The sequence below is a fragment of the Dreissena polymorpha genome, chromosome 5 (genome assembly GCF_020536995.1).
Source record: "Dreissena polymorpha isolate Duluth1 chromosome 5, UMN_Dpol_1.0, whole genome shotgun sequence".
NCBI classification, from domain to species: domain Eukaryota; kingdom Metazoa; phylum Mollusca; class Bivalvia; order Myida; family Dreissenidae; genus Dreissena; species Dreissena polymorpha.
The window spans coordinates 70,342,683-70,367,780 of NC_068359.1; the positions used below are offsets into that span (position 1 = coordinate 70,342,683).

A 25,098-nucleotide genomic window follows, 5' to 3' on the forward strand; every position below is an offset into this window, starting at 1 on the left:
CTTGTTGAAAACTGCCGCCTTATTCTGTTATATGATCAAAAACAACACAAATATCAAACAATCAAACTTTTCTAAGCAAGACAGTCATCAGTTATGTTTGTACTTTGCAGACCAAGTTTAGGCAATGGCATAATAAAACTTAAGTGTTATATTTATACATGGACTTAAACAAATTTGTTTGTATGGTTCCCTGATTTATACCAGTCATTATAAACGCTCGATTGATCATTTGTCGGCTCAGGTACTACTTACATGAACCCTGGGTACAGTAAATATACTTAAACGTACCAGGTAGATATTAGACTGTACCCGAGTTGTATTCCCGCCCCCAATCCGTTGTCGTAAAACGCGCTACCGATTTCCGTAAAACGATATTGCTTATCTTAAACTAACTTCTCTTTAAAAAAAACTTGATCAACATGGTTTTTAGTATGAGTTTCGTTAATATGACATAAATGTGACATAATTTTTTTTTAAAGCCGACAACAACCGATTGAACGTCAATTATTCCCGGGTACGTTTGAGTATATTTACCGTACCCGGGGTACATGTTAGTAAACTAAAGAGTACCCGGGATACATGTAAGTAGTACCCGAGCCGACAATCGCATGGCCAGCACCATATCCACAGCACTGTTGTGACCTACACCAGTTTTCCAATCATTTTTTTTAAGTCATCAGAATATCTGTAAGAACAGTAATCAATATGATTGCCAGGCTTCCTGAAAAGGCCGGACTGCCGGTCTTGTCCGGGAAATTCTTTACGGTCCGGCAAAGTTACTGATGAAAAGTCAAATATTTGCCAAAGGAACGAAAACTCCCCCATTAAAATCACTATTGTCGTGAATTTCTTGCCTTTTTGTCATTAAGAACACTAACGCGTCACTAGTTCTTAAGAGTGCTCTCCCTTTGTTTTTTTTCGACAATGTCAATTTCATTGGTCTGACATATTACCGTGCCATATCAAAACAATCAATATGAAGCGAAACTGTAAACATTTCAACGGGATTATGAAAACATCACAGTTTACTTCGGAACCAAGAATGCACATGAGCAGAGACTTGTTGAAATCTGCGAGTTAAACATGTGAGTTAAACACGATTCTTTTCAATCCCCTGAAAGTCTTCGTAAATTAAGCATTTTCAATCCTCTGAAAATCTTGGTAAATTAAGCATTTTGATGTGAGGCCTTCTTGTCCCAAGACATAAATCTGATAAAATAGCCTATTACATGCATCCGATCCCTAAAAAAACAATTTTTTTCCTTTGAGTATGACTAGAATTTAAAGCTATTGTCAATCATACACTGTAATCACTAGAACACGCAAGTGTTTTGTTTTACTTTATCAAGTGTACTTATACCCAGGTTAACATTCCAATGAATATGAGTTAAACTTTACTTAATTATTCAATTATAAACTCATGCTGTTCGGTCAGGTGAATTTTTGTCCGGATAGGCTAACTTTTCCATCAGCCTGTCCAGTTGACAGGCATTTTTGGGGACTTTTCAGGAAGCCTGGATTGCAAGGGTAGACGTCTCTTTCCGGCAGGCCATACCTTATCCTATTTGGAAAATAATTGAATTTATTCCAGAGATACTGATTTCTTGTTTTTTTTTTCTGTTTTCAGAACTCAATACGACATAATTTATCTCTCAACAAATGTTTCCTCAAAGTGGCGAGATCAAAAGAAGATCCTGGAAAGGTAATTTTCACATGTTTTGTTCTGTCATTTAAGCTTTGTCCACAAGCGTCTGTAATGGCAGAGATTAAGATTTAGGCCAAGTTTATAGGACAGCTGTCCTAAATGTGAAAATGTTCATGGAAAAATTTGTCCTCAAACATAAAAAAACCCATTAGGCCCGCTTTTTAAGAACAGATATTGTAATTGTAATACATTTAAAACAAAAAAAAGATTTTTATTTTGCACTTTAGCACAGATAAATCAATGATACTATAATATTCGTTGTGGTTCATGTATTCCTTTATGGAAGAAATTGCATGGCCATCTTTCCAATCTACTATTAAAATAACATCTTACATAGAACAGTAGCTCTGAAAGAAATACAAATATAAAAATTTTGATTTTATAAAATTCGTTAACTAAAATCCAATGTTTATTGCAACACTTACAAGTTACATTATTTAAAATAATTTTAATGTTCTATTTCCTAACAAATGTGGCTTATATTAGTTCAAGTATGATTTCAAGAAAGGTTTCTTAAAAAGCCTGCGGCATTGTGAAACTGAAAATGTATTGTTTTATAATGTGTCTTAAATAATTTAGGGAATTTTTATATACTCTTGATAGTAGAAAATATGCTCCATTTAAAGGGCTTACTTATTTGAAACAGTCATCCGGAAACACATGCAAAACAAACAACCCCTGCAGTTAAATTATTAGTTAAATTATAAGAAATTATAATTTATTATTAAATTATAGTATGGAAACACCTTGTGGTTAAGGGTTAAAAAAATAGTCTATTGAGTAATCACTTACCATTTACTGAAATTTGCAGAAATAATAAAAAGATTTTAATTTTTAGCTCGGCTGTTTTCGGAGAAAACCCGACGTATTGTCATAGCCAGCTCGTTGTCCGCCGTCTGGCATCGTGCTAAAACCTTAACATTGGCTCTAAATCAAAGTGCTTCCACCTACAACTTTGAAAATTCATATGTAGCTGCACCTTGATGAGTTCTACACACCACACCCTTTTTTGGGTCACTATGTCAAAGGTCAAGGTCACTGTGACCTCTAAAAAAATTAAAAAATTCTTAAATTCTTCTGACAAGCTTTCATTAATTTAAAACTGCACCCGCAGCCGTGCGTTGTCATCGGCTATTCACTGCTCTTGTTTTATTTTACCATATTACAGTTGCAGTAGGGGAAATTAAAAAGGAACCATGTTTTTTGTGAGGACCTTTTCTGTTCAAAAGTAAAGTGAAAACGTTGATGTGCAACGGGTATAAATCCAGGACAGCCTATGAGTAACTGGCTGTCTGTTGTGGTAATATGGTATTTGCTTCTCATCAGTTTCTTAGGATTTAAAAATGCATTCATTGTCCTTTCAGGGCTCTTATTGGGCAATAGACAGCAATCCACAGGAGGAACCCTTGCCCATGCGACAGGCCCGCAAACGGAAATATGAGGTACTGTGATCTCCTGGTTGGATTTGTGTGGATCTTTGTTGACTTGAGACAACAGGATTTAGTAGTGTTATTGGCATACCAATTCAGCCTTGTTCTGGGACAAAAGGCTAAGTGTATGTGTGTAAAGTGTTTTCCCACATTAGCCTTTACATTTGGTTCATGCTAATCAGGGACATCACTTTCCGCTTTTAAGGAATTTTGCGGACTGCACAGGCTAATCTGGGACAACACTTTACGCAGATGCATTATGCCCAGTTTTCTCAGAACACGACTCAAATGTAGATATGCAAAACATGTATCATGCCTGGTTATCCACACAGTTACTTGCTGAGAGTTACTGAGTTACTTGTCCTTAGCTGGAAAAGCAGTTCAGGGTAATATAATTAGGGCTCCAAGAGGAAACTAAGACATTGTTTGACTAATTTATGCCTCAGTTTTAAGTTAAGTTTTTGTAATCATGCTCTTGTTTACTTTTAGCCTTCAAAGCACTAACAATTATTATGCTCCTTTGTTTTATTCCTAACAGTTCAATTTTAGTCTACTTGTAGACTGTTATGTACATAAAAAGTGACTTTCATATGCACCTATATATCTTATCAGTTTGTTGAAAATAAGGAACTTAACAATCGTTTGATCTTGATTGATCTTGATTGATCTTGATTGATCTTGATTGATCTTGATTAAATGTCCTTTTTGAGAAGCCTTTTCTCAACAGTCTTTCTGCGCTGTAAAGTTTTAGTTTAGCATGGAAAGGTACGTGCAATCGTTCATGTTTTTCAATAATATATATTAAACTTTAAAATAACCAATTCTGCCAATTTAAATCTCCAAAAGATATTGGTATACATGTACATTTAAAAAAGAACATTTTAGTATTTCTCTTGACACATATCTCAAGAAATCAAAGTCAAAAGTAATACTAGTAAGCTACATGTACCTCACTTGATGATTTCAGTTATTTATAACAGGCAACAAAATATCTCTTGAATAAAAACTGTTGAAAATGCTCCATCAAAAGATCAAAGTTGCACCAGTATTTAAGACTTGTCATAACAAAAAAATCAAAGACTAAAGTTAGTATTAGGGTTTATAATTCCAGGGAATAACTTTTCTTGAAATCACTGTTTTAAAGCGTAGTCTATGCTCTTGCCATGGGTTAAAATACAAAGAAATTCTTATAAATATCATAAGTCTTTAAAAAAAATTGTGTTGTTTCTTTTGGAGGTTTAGAGGAAAAACTAGAAAGGAGCTAAATTATTTCTCATGGACTCAAATATTTTTAAAGCTATTTATTTTAGCTTAATTACATTAAAAGCCTATGGCTTAATGATGCCCTCTAACATTTGACAGTGAAATTGCCTTTTTTAAAGATATTTTAGGATTTTACATTTAAAGAAGTTGAATTGTTGGTATCTGCAACTGTATTTTTTGTTTTAAGCTTTAAGCAGACTTTTAATACCTTTCATCCTTTGGAAAAATATTTAAGTTATACAATTGTTGTATAGTAATTATTATAACAGATTAGTGTATTGTGCCCTATTGAACCCATTGAACTATGATTGTAGTAATGTTATGTCAGTATTGTGCAATATGGGAATTAAACTTCTTTAAATGAGATCAATTCTATTTATAGAACCTCCCACACCTTATGACCTTGGTAGTAGTTGTTTGTAACCTCACATGTTTCTACATGTCAGCATATCTCACTCAAAATGTCGCCAGGATTACACAATCCCATAAAAAATAAATTATGAAGACTTCAAAAAATTAGCGATCTTAAAAATCTGCCATTCAGAGCTAATAATATATTGGCCATTAATGTTTATTTGATGTTGTTCATCAAATAATTTGATCACTAATGCAAATATTTTAAAGCAAGGGTAGGGGGTAGTTTACAGAGGAGTAATCTGTGTGAATAATCTGGCATAATAAACTTGGGTCATTCAAACACTAAAAATGACGATACCTTCGCTGTGCCTTTGTTGATCTGATTGTTGTAGGTTGCAGTTGGGTTGAACATGACACTTTTAAAGGGAAGGTTTGCCTGTTTGCCTTGCAAGTTCCAACAAGATAAAGAATTACAATTATAGAGATACATGAAATTATGATAAGTGTATTTTCAGCTGTTTTTTTTATTAGCATGTTGAAAATTGAAATGAAAAATCATGCACTGTATTATTACAAATGTTTTGTTTAAAATAAAAAACAACTATCACGTGAACATAATATTGTTTATGCCTCTGGCATCTTCAAATGGGAGGCAAATTGTGATTCAAAACTTGATTGTCACAGTTCTCCTAAAAAATTAAACTTAAGTTTACTGATAACTTAAACAAAATAATGTGGGGCCAAAATTCTAGTGAAAATACTTGTGGCCTTATTTTTATTCTGTATCTCCATAAAACTTTCTCAAGATATTTTGTCACAGTTATATCTTAGAAAAGTTCAAAACTGTCATGTAGGTTAAAAGATAAGTAACAACAAAAGTTACAAGATCTAAGTATATTTCTAACATAGCGTTGAAAATACTCTTTTTTGTTCTAAAGCCTTTAAAAAGCCAGAAGAGGTGCAGTAGACTTTGCTCCTTTCCACCATTGCAGGTCCAAATTCATTGAAGGGCTATCTTGTTTATTTTTCTTATGTTGATATTTTAATTATTTTATATTATTTCAAATGTGTTTGTTTTTTTCAAGAAAATACATTTATTAATATTTATATAACACACAAAATACATTATGTTTGCCTTGTTCTTGCTAAGTGCATGTAGGTAAAGTATCGTCCCAGATTAGCCTGTGCACTCCACACAGGCTTATCAGAGACAACACTTTCTTCTTAAACTGCATGCCTGATTAGCCTGCGCACACTTTACAGGCAAATCAGTGACAACACTATGCACATGCATTAAGCTCAGTTTTCCCAGAATATGACTTAAATAAATGGGGCTTTATGCATGTATGGTAAAGGTTTACCAGATAGGCCTGTGCAGTGCTCACGGACTTATCATGGACAACACTTTCCACTGTTATTGATTTTGTTTGTTTAACATTGTTTGTGTTTGTGTGTTTCAGGTGCCGTCCGAGTACAGTCCGATGTCTGAACACAGTAACTCCAGTATGGGGTCCCCTACGTCCTCCACCAGTAATTCCACACAACAAATGCCTGCACCATCGTCACAGGTAGTCCTGCTAACAGACAGTTTAAATGTAAAATCTCATTTTGTAACTCGAGTTTACCTAAATCTTCGTTAATTGCTCACCTTATTTTTATGCCCCCCGGTAGGGTGGCATATAGCAGTTTAACTATCCGTCAGTCAGTATGTCAGTGTGTATGTCAGTCTGTCCGTCCGTCCAGAAAAAAACTTTAACGTTGGCCATAACTTTTGCATTATTGAAGATAGAAACTTGATATTTGGCATGCATGTGTATCTCATGAAGCTGCACATTTTGAGTGGTGGAAGTTCAAGGTCAAGGTCATCCTTCAAGGTCAAAGAAAAAAAGAAAAACTTAAACACAGCGTTCTCGTGAAGCTGCACATTTTGAGTGTTGGAAGTTCAAGGTCAAGGTCATCCTTCAATGTCAAAAGTAAAAAAAAATAAAATTATTTTATTTCAAAGCGGTGCAATAGGGGGCATTGTGTTTCTGACAAACACATCTCTTGTTTTGTTAATGTATGCTGCTTGTCTCTGCTCTAGGTATACACGGAAGGCCCAGGTCTTTACGTCTATATCTCCAGCTTATCTCCAGTTATTTATCCTTAATTCACTTTATTCACTTGAATCACTTCCGGAACATGACCAAATTATTACGCTCATTGCCTAATAAGTCCCACAAAAAAATGCATTTACTGCTATAAAAAACAGTTTTATAAAATATAATACTGGACACTCTTCTATCCTCAATTTTGAAGCATTTTTTAGCAAAACAACAACACTAATTTCCCAATTTTATTCAAAACGCCACGATTTTTCCCAATCCAAATGGACCCGGCCCCATTCCCAAAAGGGTGGAAAAACACTGCACAAAGTCCCCTTGGTAAAATGTCAAGGTCTCTTTTCACGTTTTTTTTATGGAAAAAAGTGTATATTTTTCATAAATGGGCCCTCATAATTCCCAAAAGAAGGTTTCGAAATTTTGAAAATAAATCAATTTTAAAGTATTTGTTAGCTAAAAAAAAAATAATTTGCCAATTTTAGTCATATAATTTGCCAATTTTAGTCATAACAAAGAATTTTTCCTGATCCAAAGGGACTCATTCCCAATATTATGCATACATGCAAGTTCTTCCATATTTCAGAATCATCAAGCTGTGACAGGTGGTCAAGGTTCGTTCATTGAGAACAATTCCCACTTAGAACAGGACCTTAGTGCGTCCTTTAGGAGTTTGTATAAAATGCTCGAAAATCCCACAGGTAAGGTCATTCTACAAACCATTCTATGTTTCATTTCATTCTGTTTGACATCCCATCAGTCATGAATTAACAAGTTTGTTTCTACCTCTTCGGCCTTCAAAGTGCTTGGCTTTGATACTGTAAAATACGTGTTCGGGAAAAATTGGCGGGAGCATATAGTCGCCGCTTCGTCTGTCCGTCCGTCCGTGTGTCTGTCCGGTCACAATTTTTGTCAGGGCTATTTCTCAGCAACTAATGACCGGAATTCAATGAAACATTATGGGAAGCTTCACTACCAAGAGGAGATGTGCATATTGTCAGGGGGTTCTGGTTGGATGATTTTTCACAGAGTTATGGCCTTTTGAAATTTTCCATTAACTGTACATATAGTGCAATTCTTGTCAGGGCTATTTCTCAGCAACTAATGACCGGAATTTAATGAAACTTTATGGGAAGCTTCACTACCAAGAGGAGATGTGCATATTATCAGCGGGTTCTGGTCGGATGATTTTTCACAGAGTTATGGCCCTTTGAAATTTACCATTAACTGTACATATAGTTCAATTCTTATCCGGGCTATTTCGAAGCAACTAATGACCGGAATTCAATGAAACTTATTGGGAAGCTTCACTACCAAGAGGAGATGTTCATATTATCAGCGGATTCTGGTCGGATGATTTTTCACAGAGTTATGGCCCTTTGAAATTTTATATAAAAAATTCTTGTCCCCCCAACTACTGTGCCCTCAAGACATTTCCTTTTATCTGAATATATAGTGCAATATTGTGACAAAAAAAAACTTTGGGGAGCATCACCCGTCTCCGACGGTTTCTTGTTTATTTTCAAGTGACCATCTTTAAAACGAAAAATTCAATCCAAGCAGAAAGTGTTGGCCATGATGAGCCTGTGCAAATTGCACAGGCTATCTGAGATGTCTCTAATCCAATATGCATTAAGCACAGTTTTCCTTTAATGAGGCTCATTGTCCAAATCATCATCACTGTCTTAAAAACCATAACTATCATTGTTTTTGTTGGTTTCTTCACCATCATCAAATTGCTTATTACAATCATTATTCATTATTATCATCACCACCACCATCATCATCCTCATCATCATCATATATTTTTTCTTAGTGACTTCACATCTCTCTCTGCTTGTAATCAATGGCTTTACCATTATAACCATCCTCTTTGTGATGATGATCTTGTTTCATCTTTAAGGGGTGTTGCTGCAGTTTTGCTGATTTTTTTTCCATCTAATAGATTTTGTCAAAAATTTATATTTAAGATATATATACAAATACTATTTGAAAAGTGAAATAAAAACAAGGTCACCAGCCTTGTTTTGATTTTATTCACCATTATATTACATGTACTTTTTCAATAAAGCTGAAAAATCTCTTATTGCGTAAAAATAATTAATGACCTATGAAATTGACAACATAGTGCTTCCACCTGCATCTTTGAAACTTCATATGTAGATGCACCTTGCCGAGTTCTACACGCCACACCCAATTTTGGGTCAATAGGTCAAAGGTCAAGGTCACCGTGACCTCTAAAAAAAAACAAAAAATTCTGACAAGCTTTCGCAGCCGAGCGTTTGCACCTGTTATGCGGTGCTCTTGCTTTACTATAGTAACCACATAAATGGAATTTAATTTTTTTCTGTCTAATAGAATTCTGCTAAACGGCTCAAATATGTTCATCTACGTATTGTCATCATAAAACACCAATAAAAAAAGAGGGTCACCGCACTTTTAACAGAGATTTTTTATTTTAACCATCCCTACCGTCTACGTCAAATTTCATAAAATACAGCAATTAGGCAAAACCCAAGTACCGGTACATAGATTGTTAGAAATATGCATAAACATTAGAAACTGTTTACAATCTTAACTGGGATCAAAGCAGCTTACCAAAAGACATTAATAAAAAACAATATTTAATCACAAACATAAGACCATACAGTATCAAACTCGTCCTTAATTATTAATAACTTTCATGTACTTGTTCACAGATTTCGGCATGTTTTGAAGTTTGTGATTAAATGCTTTAAATTGATAAATGTTAACAACAGGACTAAAGAGCTCCAGTATAAAACAAGACTGAAATTAAAGAAAGAGACAAGTTTTAAAAAAGTTAACCCTACCTGGGATCAAACCACTGACAATTGTATTATGAACCAACTCCGTCATTTCTGATGATACTGATAACAAAAAATTGGGTTGTGATAATAGCATCATCGGTGTTGCTATACATATATCCTCAGTTAAATAAACTGCTGCAACACCCCTTTAAGTCATCATCAACATCACAGTGTTTTTTTCGTTACCATTGAGAGCCTGTAAACGGCCACATTTCCAGTGGAAAAAAGTGTATCTTGTTCCCAAATGTGACCTAAAAATTCCGAAACAAAGAAGTTATTTTTTTAGATATCAACATTAAGTTCATTTCCGATCCAGCTCTTTAAGTTAAACCTAAGTTAATATAATATAGAAAACACATTTTTTAGCAAAACAACAACAACACTAATTTTGCAATTTTTATTCAAAACACCACGATTTTTCTTAATGCAAGGGGACATGGTCCAAATCCCAAAATACTGCATCATAATCATCAAGATGGTGATCACTTTCTTTGATGACAAATCTTTATTACAAGCACCACTACATCTGCTAAACTAACAAATCACCAGACTTTAAATTGAGGCACAAATCTGCACCACATCCCTAATAGAGTCGTTACTGCTGAGTCTTCTTCACACCACCAAAGTGTTTGTTTCAACACTTAAGAAAACAGGCTGAAATAATACACTTAAATTTTAATTATGACTGTAAATTCTTATGAAATTTTACAATCAAAGTCATTTTGACACAGGAGAAAAATAGCATATTGTGGGAAATCAAAATAAACTGAAATGTGAAACATGGAATTTTGTGTAATGAACCTTACATATTTATGTGTGAAGACCAAACAAATTGATCTGGCACTTTAATATACAGACTAACATTAACATTCAAAAAAGCAAAATCTAAAGCGCAAGTTATTTTTAAGGATTATACATGATTTGGAAATCTCTGCATTAAATAAAAATTATGACTTAAAAGCAAACAATGCTTATTGTTTTAAGCATTATAAAACAGGTTATTGCATTTAATGAGCAAGAATTAAGTAACATTTTTATAACATTAACATTAAGCTCAAAAGAGGCTTGTGTTTGGGCCTATTTGCTACCCTACTGTGCCAGATCAGTTTTAGAGTGTATCATCACCCAGTGCTACTCACTTTCTCTTACTGCATGCCTCCTTTTATATCCTCTTGCATAAAATCAGGGTGCAGGATCAACACGTTCACAGGGGCTTGCACACAGATTGGACAGAATGAATACACACTTTTAAGAACTTAATTTTTGCAAATATCTCAAGTTATTGAAATACATTTGCAAAATCCTAAATAGTGAAACAAGATTTTTGTTTTTATTGCAGTTTGTTTGGACATCTTAACATTTAAGAATAAATCTTTGGATACATCTGCAATCGTTGCGTGCAGCATAACTGTGTACATGAATTTCTGTACACATCCAATGTTTGGAAAAGAACATGGGCTTATTAAATAAGTAATTCAGATGTATTTCACATGGCCATAAGCAGCATAGAAAACTGTCTTTTAAGCACTAATTCTTAAGAAAAATAGTTTAGAAAGTTGTTTAGAAAAAAACGACTTACTGGTGTGTTTACATCTTTTACTGTTTACTTGTGAAACCCACGAAGTCACGTGATCCTGTACCCTGGAAATGCATGTTCATGAAATGCATCCCAACGAATGTGAACTTCTAAAACTCCATCAGTAAAACCTCAGTAAATTTCGTCAGTTCTTAATGTTTTTTGAGCTTGTGCCTGTTTCATGGATATGTTTGTTTATTGAATTTTTCATTTATTTTTATTTTCCTGTATGTATTTATTATTTATTTGTACCATAAATATTTACATTAATATTTAGTACATGTATGTTAAACGTGTTATTTATTTATTTACCTAATTATTAATTGATACAATTAATGTGTGCATCTGTAAATTTGTGATTAAAAAATGCAGAAATGTGTGTACCCGGTATAGTTCACAGTTTTTTATTTGGTTGTGACTTTGCAGCTTCACATAATCATGCTGTATACAATTCATGGAGACTGGTTACAGTTTGTTATTCATAATGTATCTTCACTCAGCCTGAAAAAGCTTGTTGGTCAGTTTATCTATGTTTGAGATGGTATTCATCAATTAATTGTTAACTCTTTCAGTGCCGGAACCGAATTTTGAAGGCCTGTGCAAACAGTTTGGATCCAGATGAGACGCCACAGAACGTGGCGTCTCATCAGGATCCAAACTGTTTGCTATTCTGATAGTATTCTTTGAAAAAAATCGAAGAAAATGCTAATTTTAAGAAATTTAGCAGACAACATTTTAGCAGACGACAAATTTCCCAGCATGCAAAGGGTTAACAGTTGTAGTTTTGTAAATGTATTTCATTTTATGCTGTCTGGCTCAGAAGCAAAGTCAAATCAGACTAACACCAGGACTACATAGTAGCTCAGAGTCTGTTCAGGTTTTTATGCTGTTTGCTGCTCATCAGTACCTTAGGATTGGACAATGATGTTTTAACCCTTTGCATGCAGGTAAATTTGTCGTCTGCTAAAATGTCGTCTGCTGAATTTCTAAAATTAGCATTTTCTTTCAATTTTTGTCAAATAATACTATCAGAATAGCAAACAGTTTGGATCCTGATGAGACGCCATGTGCTGTGGCGTCTCATCTGGATCCAAACTGTTTGCAAACGCCTTCAAAATCCGGTTCCAGCGCTCAAAGGGTTAAAAACTTGAATCTATTAAGAAAGGTCTGAAATTAAATTTGAATATTAAAGGGGCTACAGACATGTCAAAATTGTTATCTGAGAGGGAAAGGGATAATGACAAGCTACAGAACTCTTTTTATTTCATCAAGGAACGTAATAAAATAAAAGTTATGTAACAACGCAATACAAAATGTACTTTAATTATTGTGATTATCGCACAAACAATTTTTGCAATAAATATGTATATAGACCTGTAAAAAATTTAAATGTTCAAATTTTATTGCAATATGAAAATAGTGCGCTGAGTCTAATCTTGGTTAAACAGACTTTAAAACTTATTAGAATCAGGTTCAGAACATATTATTGTGTCCTCAAGCAATTGAGTTCCCTCACACTGTGTTTTCCTATGAATTGTTGTCATGAATGACATGGTTGATATAAGCCTGAAACTGGAAAAAACTGGTCTTAATCCATGTGCATAAAAAGTGTCATCCCAGATTAGCCTGTGCACACAGGCAAATCATGGACAATACTTTCCTCCTAGACTTTATTTTAGTTTAAAAGAGACTTCCTATAAACAAAAAGTTCTATAAAAGGGGAAAGTGTTGTCCCTAACTAGCTCATGTTGACTGCACAGGCTTATCTGGGATGACACTTAAATCACATGTATTATGCCCAGTTTTCACAGAATGCCCCTCATATAGGGTATGGATGAATCCATTTCACCTGATGTGTGTGTGCTCAGGATAATATTTATATTTTAGTTGGTACCATGACCTTACCTGTTACCATCACTGGCACATCCCAAGGTGAGAGCTAGTAATAACTGAATCCAATGGCCAATTTTTCAGATTTTTCATAGAATGATTGGCTACATTTATTCATTTTGTAAATCAAAATATATTTAAGAAATAATGATTCGTACAATTTATTCATTGTATGCCTACTACACGGCTTGGTGGTATTACTGCTATGTGTATAATTCAAGTGTTGACTTTGTTATTGATATTCTAGGCCTCTATTGTTTGACACGTTGCCAGGATACTGTTTAAGCTGGGAACCAGGCATCGAGTTGGACTTCAGAACTAGAACTAAGATCTCATAGGGACCACTGGCCTGGAGGGTCAAACGCGATTAAACAGGGACTGGTGGTTTCTCTGGGTCATCTTACAAAATCCGAACAACCCACTTTTCACAAGATAACAATTCTATCGGATTTTTAAAAATATTGGTATAGGGGAGAGTGATGTCCAGAACAGACTAGGAATGTCTATCAGTGTATCACTCGCGGAACCCGTTTTTAGGCCTTTTGGTATGTTTCAGATTTGTTATTAAATGGTTGCTTAATAAATATATTTTTATAATGGAGGAATTGGACTGGATTGGAGGAATTAGCTTGGAGGGCTGGATTGGAGGAATTAGCGTGTAAAAGTTGTATTGGAGCAACTGAATAGCGCATTCTCATTACTGGGGGGAAAACAAACATCCATGCCGTCCACCTGGTTGCCTGAAACTGCTTGTGTCCGGATTTCTCCACTTTCAATGTGAATGTTTTAAAGGAGCATTATGCTCCAATAAATTTACTAAGTTATATCAGATTTGTATTTGTTTCTATTTCCCAGCATCCTAAAATAATTACAATTTATTCATTGTATGCCTACTACAAAAGGTTTGGAATTGGCATTGGCTTATATGAAACTCTTCTTCTTAGGTATGGTATTTTTTTAAGTTGATGTTTAAGAAAGAATTCTTTATTGAATTTGTAGTGATCAAGAATACCTGATCTGACACCATATATATGTAAATAATCATGCCATGCAGGTGACTCCTTGTTAAACAACAAATGGACACAAGACGAGTGTATAAGATGATGGAAATAAAAGCAATTTGTGGTTTTTTTTAAATAATGTGTCAATAAACACTTCTCCGCAACTCTTAATTGTCTTGAAATGCTGACATTTGACATTTTTCATGAACAGTAGTATAAATGTGTTTAGTAATTTATGTTTGTCATAGTGCAGTCAATTATTTGCAGCAAATCCTGAACAAAATAAAATCCTGCAGTGCGTCTATTAGCTCAAATACAAAGTATGCTTCTATCCTAATGACACCTTTCTGCCCTCTATTTCAGGTGTGCACCTAGTAGCCCTCTATTTCAGGTTTACACATATTGGCCTCTATTTCAGGTGTACACCTATTAGCCCTCTGTTTCAGGTGGACACCTATTGGCCCTCTATTTCAGGTGTGCACCTATTGGCCCTCTATTTCAGTTGTACACATATTAGCCCTCTGTTTCAGGTGTACACCTATTGGCCCTCTATATCAGGTGTACACCTAATGGCCCTCTATTTCAGGTGTACACCTATTGGCTTCTATTTCAGGTGTACACCTATTAGCCCTCTGTTTAAGGTGGACACCTATTGGCCCTCTATTTCAGGTGTGCACCTATTGGCCCTCTATTTCAGTTGTACACATATTAGTCCTCTGTTTCAGGTGTACACCTATTAGCCCTCTGTTTCAGGTGTGCACCTGTTGGCCCTCTATTTCACGTGTACACCTATTGGCCCTCTATTTCAGGTGTACACCTATTGGCCCTCTATTTCAGGTGTACACCTATTAGCCCTCTATTTCAGGTGTACACCTATTAGCCCTCTGTTTCAGTTGTGCACCTATTGGTTGTCTGTTTCAGGTGTACACCTAATACACTGCAACTCCAATATATCACGGTGCGTTATATCGCGTTGTCCAATATATCGCGAATCGGCTATGGCTCCCAAAAATCTGACGAGCATAATCCCCAAATAAAATGTTTTAATCTGAGAATTTGATGAATTAAAATCCGTTTCAAGCTAGTATTTTTCCCTTTTTTTCACCAACTTTAATCCAACATTCATAATCCAGTTTTGACCAGATTGTTTGCTTACATGTTACATCACTTTAACACCTGTGTACTGCGATAAACAATAGCCCCTCTTGTTAAACATCACAGGTCATTTTGGGTGTTACCATTCTGTATTGAATTTGCTTTTAACTGCCGAAACGCACCAGTGCACACATGAAGGTGTACACAATTATAACTGTAAATGTCACAAGTCAATACTGACCTATCTCAACAATCTGTGTGCGTTAGATACAGTGTTAACTACTTGCTTTTAATTTAGAGGTAAAGATCCCTCAGTTTGTCAAAATGCACTACTATTAAAACCCATGCTTTCCATGCTTTTCATGAGAATGACGTCATTTTGTACATGGGTCTAATTTGTGCATGCTTTCTTGAACAATACAACTCGGCAATGTTCTTTGGATTACAAATTTAATTATATGCATTTGAAAATACTCACAAGGAATAATGTTTTGTGTTATACCAATGAATAACATATGGATATAACACATAATTGAATAAGGTAGGTAAATAGCGTGTTTTGAGATTGCATAACGATGCTAATGCATACATATACATGCATACATGCGATCTTTGGACCCCTTCAACCGCGATATATTGGAGTTGCAGTGTAACCCTCTTTTCCAGGTTTGCACCTCTTGGCCCTCTATTCCAGGTCTACACCCTTTTTGCCCTATGTTTCAGGTGTACATCTAATGATCCTCTAGTTCAGGTTCCTTTGGCCTTGGTCCCTAATTGCAGTTCATGCTCTACAAAATGACCTTGCTATTGTGCGTCTATTAAAACGAATACCGCATGTCTCTATTTCAGGTGTTGGCTCCCTTGGCCTGCTTGGTAACTCGACCAGTCTCAGCTTGGACCTTCTGCATAACCTGGACAGCCTGAAGGAGAGTCTAAGACTGGCCAGCACCGGGTCCTATAACTGGCAGGATATCGACATCACACAGTTCCAGGGTATGTACCATATATAGACATCACACCGTTCCAGGGTATGTACCATATATAGACATCACACCGTTCCACGGTATGAACCATATATATAGATATCACACCGTTCCACGGTATGTAACATATAAAGACACAGTTCAGGAGTATGTACCATGTAAAGACATAACAAAGTTTCAGGGTATGTACCATGTATAGACATCACACAGTTCCAGGGTATGCACCATCTATAGACATCACACCATTCCACGGTATGTAACATATATTGACACAGTTCGGTAGTCTGTACCATGTATAGACATAACAAAGTTTCAGGGTATATACCATGTATAGACATCACACAGTGGCAGGGTATGTACCATGTATTGACACCACACAGTTTGATAGTTATGTTCCATGTATAGACATCACACATTTCCAGCGTGTGTACCATGTATAAGCACCACACTGTTGCAGGGTATGTACCATGTATAGACACCACACAGTTGCAGGGTATGTAACATGTATAGACACCACACAGTTGGATAGTATGTACCATGTATAGACACCACACAGTTGCAGGGTTTGTACCATGTATAGACACCACACAGTTGCAGGGTATGTACCATGTATAGACACCACACAGTTTGAGAGTATGTACTTTGTATAGACACCACACAGTTGAAGGTTTGTACCATGTATAGACACCACATAGTTGCAGTGTATGTACCATGTAAAGACACCACATAGTTTGAGAGTATGTACCATGTATAGACACCATACAGTTTGATAGTATGTACCATGTATAGACACCACACATTTCCAGGGTGTGTACCATGTATAGACACCACACAGTTGCAGGGTATGTACCATGTATAGACACCACACAGTTGCAGGGTATGTACCATGTATAGACACCACACAGTTGCAGGGTATCTACCATGTATAGACATCACACAATTGCAGGGTATGTACCATGTATAGACATCACACAGTGTCAGGGTATGTACCATATATAGACATCACACATTTGCAGGATATGTACCATGTATAGACACCACACAGTTGCAGGGTATGTACCATATATAGGCACCACAAAGCTGCAGGGTTTGTACCATGTATAGACACCTCACAGTTTCAGGGTATGTACCATGTATAGACACCTCAAAGTTGGGGGGTATGTACCATGTATAGACACCACACAGTTGCAGGGTTTGTACCATGTATAGACATCACACAGTCTGAGAGTATGTACCATGTATAGACATCATACAGTTGCAGGGTATGTACCATGTATAGACATCACACAGTCTGAGTGTATGTACCATGTATAGACATCATACAGTCTGAGAGTATGAACCATGTATAGACATCACACAGTTTGAGAGTATGTACTTTGTATAGACACCACACAGTTGCAGGGTTTGTACCATGTATAGACACCACACAGTTTGAGAGTATGTACTTTGTATAGACACCACACAGTTGCAGGGTTTGTACCATGTATAGACACCACACAGTTGCAGGGTATGTACCATGTATAGACACCACACAGTTTGAGAGTATGTACTTTGTATAGACACCACACAGTTGAAGGTTTGTACCATGTATAGACACCACATAGTTGCAGTGTATGTACCATGTAAAGACACCACATAGTTTGAGAGTATGTACCATGTATAGACACCATACAGTTTGATAGTATGTACCATGTATAGACACCACACATTTCCAGGGTGTGTACCATGTATAGACACCACACAGTTGCAGGGTATGTACCATGTATAGACACCACACAGTTGCAGGGTATGTACCATGTATAGACACCACACAGTTGCAGGGTATCTACCATGTATAGACATCACACAATTGCAGGGTATGTACCATGTATAGACATCACACAGTGTCAGGGTATGTACCATATATAGACATCACACATTTGCAGGATATGTACCATGTATAGACACCACACAGTTGCAGGGTATGTACCATATATAGGCACCACAAAGCTGCAGGGTTTGTACCATGTATAGACACCTCACAGTTTCAGGGTATGTACCATGTATAGACACCTCAAAGTTGGGGGGTATGTACCATGTATAGACACCACACAGTTGCAGGGTTTGTACCATGTATAGACATCACACAGTCTGAGAGTATGTACCATGTATAGACATCATACAGTTGCAGGGTATGTACCATGTATAGACATCACACAGTCTGAGTGTATGTACCATGTATAGACATCATACAGTCTGAGAGTATGAACCATGTATAGACATCACACAGTTGCAGGGTTTGTACCATGTATAGGCACCTCACAGTTATAGGGTTTGTACCATGTATAGACACCACACAGTTGCAGGGTATGTACCATGTATAGACACCACACAGTTGCAGGGTTTGTACCATGTATAGACACTACACAGTTGAAGGGAATGTACCATGTATAAACACCACACAGTTCCAGGGTTTGTACCATGTAAAGACATCATACAGTTGCAGGGTATGTACCATATTTAGACACCACACAGTTGCATAGTTTGTACCATGTATAGACACCACACAGTTGAAGGGTTTGTACCATGTATAGACACCACACAGTCTGAGAGTATGTACCATGTATAGACAACACACATTTGCAGGTTATGTGCCATGTATAGACACCACACAGTCTGAGAGTATGGACCATGTATAGACACCACACAGTTGCAGGGTTTGTACCATGTATAGACATTACACAGTTCCAGGGTATTAGCATGAAGACTTTGCTTGTTATTTCAGGCTTGGTTGATACCATGTAGCAGGGGGAGAGTGGTAATTGGTCATTCAACAGCTTGTTATTTCAGGCCTGGTTGATACCATGAAGCAGGGGGAGAGTGGTAACTGGTCATTCAACAGCTTGTTATTTCAGGCCTGGTTGATACCATGAAGCAGGGGGAGAGTGGTAACTGGTCATTCAACCCGGAACAGTTTGCAGACCTGGCCTCCTCCCTGAGCAACTTCTTTAATCACACAGGCAATAACTCCCCAAGAAATCTGCATCACCAGGCCTTTGACCTGGCCTCAGGTAGATATTGTGAGCATTATGATTTATATATTTTTTATTTATTCTCTTCATTCCATATTACTTTTTCAGAGTGCACATTTAGGCCTATTTGGCCATGGCCCTGTGGTCTACTTTGCAATTTACATCTTTTGAGCATACCCTAGCAGGATGGGTAAATTTTACCTTTGGTTCAAAGTGAAATTTTTCTCCTAAAAGGTCATACGGGCAGGTCTAAATTTAAGGAATTTGCAAAGCCGCAATAGGACCTGTAAATAAACTCTGCCTTATATACACACATACTTTACTATTTAACATGATTCTATACGGGAAAGTGAAGATTAAGAAAACTAATACAATGATTTGCTATATGTTTGCATCTGGATCAGAATGTAATACAAACCTGATCAACACCTGTTGTTCCATAATTTTACATTTAAGACATATACAGGCTGTAGGCTATTCATTTTGAAAAAGTAATTGTAATTCATATGAGTGGCGTCAAGGAAAATTGGTCTAAATTAGTGTGTGGAAAGTATTGTCTCAGAATTGCATGTGCAGTCCTTACAGGTTAATCAGGGATGGCACTTCCTGTCAAGAGTGGCTTTTTTGTTTTCTTCTTTTAAAAATGAAATAGTTGTCCCTGATAGGCCTTTGGGAACAGTACATATAAATAAGTTTGAATATTTTCTACGTTGTTTAGAAATTAGTTTTGTTAAGATATCCTGTTTTTACATTATGAAATCAATTTTTAAATGTGAACAGTAATTTATAAATGTCCTAGTGCGTTTATTGCGTTAATTCTTTTTTAACCAGGTTTTCCGAAGGAAAAAACTGGTTATTAGATTGGCGAATGCGGGCGGGCGGGCTGGCTGGCTGGCTGGCTGGCGGGCGGGCGGAACAAGCTTGTCCGGGCCATAACTATGTCGTTCATTGTCAGATTTTAAAATCATTTGGCACATTTGTTCACCATCATTGGACGGTGTGTCGCGCGAAATAATTACGTCGATATCTCCAAGGTCAAGGTCACACTTTGAGTTCAAAGGTCAAAAATGGCCATAAATGAGCTTGTCCTGGCCATAACTATGTCATTCATTGTGAGATTTTAAAATCATTTGGCACATTTGTTCACCATCATGGGATGGTGTGTCGCACGAAAGAATCACATCAATATCTCCAATGTCAAGGTCGCCACGACTAAAAATAGATTTTTTTAAAAAACAAACTTACAAAGGGGGTTAATTTTGTTTGTTCATTTCAAAAGTTGAGTTTTCTCCCTTTATCAGATTTTTTTTTCACAATGAAAACCTGGTTTTGTGACAATTTTGTCCCTTGTTTTCTTCTGTTAAGAATATTGGAGTTTAATATTTCAATTCAAATATTTTTTAGTAATAAACGTGTTTTCAGCATTGTAAAATAAGTCACTTGCACTTTAAATAAAATCATGCAAGTGAGATAAAGAAATAAGACAGATTTCAAGGCAATTCCAAGAATGCCAAAAAAAAACTGTCAGAGTTTTGACGCAATGAGGGGTCCATTTTACCTGCTAATTTTTTTATAATGCTCAAACTTAAGGTTCCTGAAGAAAACAACAAGAAAATTGTCTCACACTTTCAGATAATGAATTTAGTTAAACTATCAATCAGTCAATAATGGCACCTCTGTTGTAAGTCTTTCGGCTGAGGATACCAATTTTGCCCAATGCCTTTCAGGTCAAGGTAACCCAATGTTCAACGGCCACAGCAATGACCTTCTTTTGAAGGTTCCCACGGAATCGATGCAAGGAATCAGCCCACAGGTGTCACCAGCGTCCACTGTGAGTACTGACTTGTGGTTACAGTGTGTGTTTTTCGTTCAAATTTGGGTCTGGTAGGGGGATCAATTCCCAATGGAAAAATAGCATCTATTTTTCCCCAAAAAGACCTAAAAAATTTCCTATTTAAAGTTTCCCAAATAGAATTTTTTTATAAGTCTGAACATGGCATTCATTTCCTGCTCTATAAGTTGGACCTTAGAAAATATAATATTGAAATCTATTTTATAATCAATTTTAAAGTTTCTGTAAGCATAAAATCAACAACATTAATTTCCCAATTTTAGTCAAAAGGACGCGATATGTCCCAATCCAAAGGGACCCCGCTCCATTCTCAAAATGGTGAAAACAAAAACTGGGTAATTTAAGTAATGCCCAGTGGTCATAGTCTTGAGTTTTCAGTAGTGGCTAGTGGTTTATTGCTCTAAAATTGAGTACCTTTATTAACATGAAAGGCATACTGGAAAAACTGTGCTTAATGCATTTGGGATAAACGTAGTCCCAGATTAGTCCCTACTGTCTGCACAGGGTAATCTGGGACCACGCTATTGGCCTTCATTAGTCCCAGATAAGTCCATACTGTCTGCACAGGGTAATCTGGGACCACGCTATTGGCCTTCATTAGTCCCAGATAAGTCTCTACTGTCTGCACAGGGTAATCTGGGACCACTCTATTGGCCTTCATTAGTCCCAGATAAGTCTCTACTGTCTGCACAGGGTATTCTGGGACCACGCTATTGGCCTTCATTAGTCCCAGATAAGTCTCTACTGTCTGCACAGGGTAATCTGGGACCACGCTATTGGCCTTCATTAGTCCCAGATTAGTCTCTACTGTCTGCACAGGGTAATCTGGGACCACGCTATTGGCCTTCATTAGTCCCAGATAAGTCTCTACTGTCTGCACAGGGTAGTCTGGGACCACGCTATTGGCCTTCATTAGTCCCAGATAAGTCTCGACTGTCTGCACAGGGTAATCTGGGACCACGCTATTGGCCTTCATTAGTCCCAGATAAGTCTCTACTGTCTGCACAGGGTAATCTGTGACCACTCTATTGGCCTTCATTAGTCCCAGATAAGTCTGTACTGTCTGCACAGGGTAATCTGGGACCACGCTATTGGCCTTCATTAGTCCCAGATAAGTCTCTACTGTCTGCACAGGGTAATCTGGGACCACGCTATTGGCCTTCATTAGTCCCAGATAAGTCTCTACTGTCTGCACAGGGTAATCTGGGACCACGCTATTGGCCTTCATTAGTCCCAGATAAGTCTCTACTGTCTGCACAGGGTAATCTGGGACCACGCTATTGACCTTCATTAGTCCCAGATAAGTCTCTACTGTCTGCACAGGGTAATCTGGGACCACGCTATTGGCCTTCATTAGTCCCAGATAAGTCTCTACTGTCTGCACAGGGTAATCTGGGTCCACTCTATTGGCCTTCATTAGTCCCAGATAAGTCTCTACTGTCTGCACAGGGTAATCTGGGACCACGCTATTGGCCTTCATTAGTCCCAGATATGTCTCTACTGTCTGCACAGGGTAATCTGGGACCACTCTATTGGCCTTCATTAGTCCCAGATACGTCTCTACTGTCTGCACAGGGTAATCTGGGACCACGCTATTGGCCTTCATTAGTCCCAGATAAGTCTCTACTGTCTGCACAGGGTAATCTGGGACCACGCTATTGGCCTTCATTAGTCCCACATTAGTCCCTACTGTCTGCACAGGGTAATCTGGGACCACGCTATTGGCCTTCATTAGTCCCAGATAAGTCTCTACTGTCTGCACAGGGTAATCTGGGACAACGCTATTGGCCTTCATTAGTCCCAGATAAGTCTCTACTGTCTGCACAGGGTCATCTGGGACCACGCTATTGGCCTTCATTAGTCCCAGATTAGTCCCTACTGTCTGCACAGGGTAATCTGGGACCACGCTATTGGCCTTCATTAGTCCCAGATAAGTCTCTACTGTCTGCACAGGGTAATCTGGGACCACGCTATTGGCCTTCATTAGTCCCAGATAAGTCTCTATTGTCTGCACAGGGTCATCTGGGACCACGCTATTGGCCTTCGTTAGTCCCAGATTAGTCCCTACTGTCTGCACAGGGTAATCTGGGACAACGCTATTGGCCTTCATTAGTCCCAGATAAGTCTCTACTGTCTGCACAGGGTAATCTGGGACCACGCTATTGGCCTTCATTAGTCCCAGATAAGTCTCTACTGTCTGCACAGGGTCATCTGGGACCACGCTATTGGCCTTCATTAGTCCCAGATTAGTCCCTACTGTCTGCACAGGGTAATCTGGGACCACGCTATTGGCCTTCATTAGTCCCAGATAAGCATACATGCCATACGTCCCGATCTCGGCGGGACAGTCCCGCTTTTGGGCCCTTTGTCCCGCCGTCCCGATATGAGACGATTTGTCCCGACATTCGTAAAAAACGATGTAAGGTCTATAGGTTCCCAATGAAATTCGCTATTTAAGCTCTGTTTCGCTAACACTTACCCCCGCTAATCCCTTTATTGCCCCCAATTAACAATCCGATTCTACTTATCGTGTGTACCAGTGTTGTTTATGACACCTTATCTGCGATTTGTCGGCTAATTATTGATTTCATCAGGCATTCACACCATGTTGGTCTTCAAGATAGTGGTCGCTTATTGCTATCGATAGTTGTATTATAATGAAATAAATGTTGAAATTGTGTTTATTTTTGTATTTGTTTGAAACGGTTTTCAAAACAATTGTTTTGTAAAATTAACGCTACGTCATTAATGAGTCTTTTACATTCAATGTTTAGTTCATAAATAGCGGGATAATCCGAATGTGCAATATACCAAAATCGCAACAAACAGTCCAATAAGTGATACCCATCCTATCTAGTGTAATTGGGTGTAATTGTAATAAAAACAACGAGGTGCTATGCATGACAGTTTGACCCTACTCCAATTAAGCTAAAAACAACGAGGTGCTATGCATGACAGTTTGACCCTACTCCAATTAAGCCGCGACAATTGACAAGTAACAAACTGCCCATGGATACATGCTTAAAAAAACATCGCAACAAACAGTAAAAGTGGTACCCATCTTGTCTTGTGTTATTGTAATAAAAACAACGTGTTGTTATTCATGACAGTTTGACACTACCCCAATACAGCGCCTGACAATTCACAATTCAGTTTAATCTGTATATATAAGAAGAAAACAAAATATGATTATTAACATTAGAGATAAATAATTCGAGTAAAGCATCCATAGACTTCTTTTGTCCTTTTGTTTTTGTTTGTGTAAAAACGGTTGAGGCGTTGTTGAGAGTTAAAATGAACACAAAGACGGTTTGCACCAAAAACCTACCTCGGAAATGTGTACGGCCATGCATTCCGTGTGTAACTGATGTAACTGTTCGGTAGATAGTTTACTGTAACCCGTACTTTCAGTGTACTGGATAGCCTCCCCTGCGTTAATGTTTGCCATTGAATTATATATAATGAGATGAGTATTGTTGTCGTAATGTTCCAGATTTTGTACTCTAAAAGATGAATATTATCCTCGTTGTTTGCTATTGTATTATTTTTATAAAACTGTTATTGTTATGTTTTAGATTCCATGCTTCATATCAGATGTTTTATGTCTTGAATAAAAGTATCAAGAGTATTTGTTAGTACTATACTGACTACAGTAAAGATGGAATGATAAATCGTTTTAGGTGTCCCGCTTTTTGGTCAAATGTCCCGACAAATTTTTATGGAATGTCCCGCTTTGGACCTAAAAAATTATGGCATGTATGCAGATAAGTCCATACTGTCTGCACAGGGTTATCTGGGACCACGCTATTGGCCTTCATTAGTCCCAGATAAGTCTCTACTGTCTGCACAGGGTAATCTGGGACAACACTATTGGCCTTCATTAGTCCCAGATAAGTCTCTACTGTCTGCACAGGGTAATCTGGGACCACGCTATTGGCCTTCATTAGTCCCAGATAAGTCTCTATTGTCTGCACAGGGTCATCTGGGACCACGCTATTGGCCTTCATT

The 25,098-nt window shown here is 37.2% G+C and overlaps 1 protein-coding gene across 3 annotated transcripts in view; it reads left to right on the plus strand.

Moving 5' to 3' along the window:
- LOC127881503 (forkhead box protein J3-like) overlaps positions 1-25,098 on the plus strand; it is a 29,371-nt gene that overhangs the window by 2,262 nt on the left and 2,011 nt on the right. Inside the window, exons 2-9 of one of the 3 annotated variants that reach the window (XM_052429414.1) lie at positions 1,628-1,702; positions 3,070-3,147; positions 6,216-6,323; positions 7,441-7,468; positions 13,146-13,190; positions 16,094-16,237; positions 19,122-19,286; positions 20,966-21,069. In XM_052429414.1, coding sequence (XP_052285374.1) covers positions 1,628-1,702; positions 3,070-3,147; positions 6,216-6,323; positions 7,441-7,468; positions 13,146-13,190; positions 16,094-16,237; positions 19,122-19,286; positions 20,966-21,069 — 747 coding nt within the window. Of the gene's footprint in view, positions 1-1,627; positions 1,703-3,069; positions 3,148-6,215; positions 6,324-7,440; positions 7,556-13,145; positions 13,191-16,093; positions 16,238-19,121; positions 19,287-20,965; positions 21,070-25,098 lie in introns of all 3 variants that reach the window. The other 2 variants (XM_052429412.1, XM_052429413.1) reach the window with 2 other exon arrangements.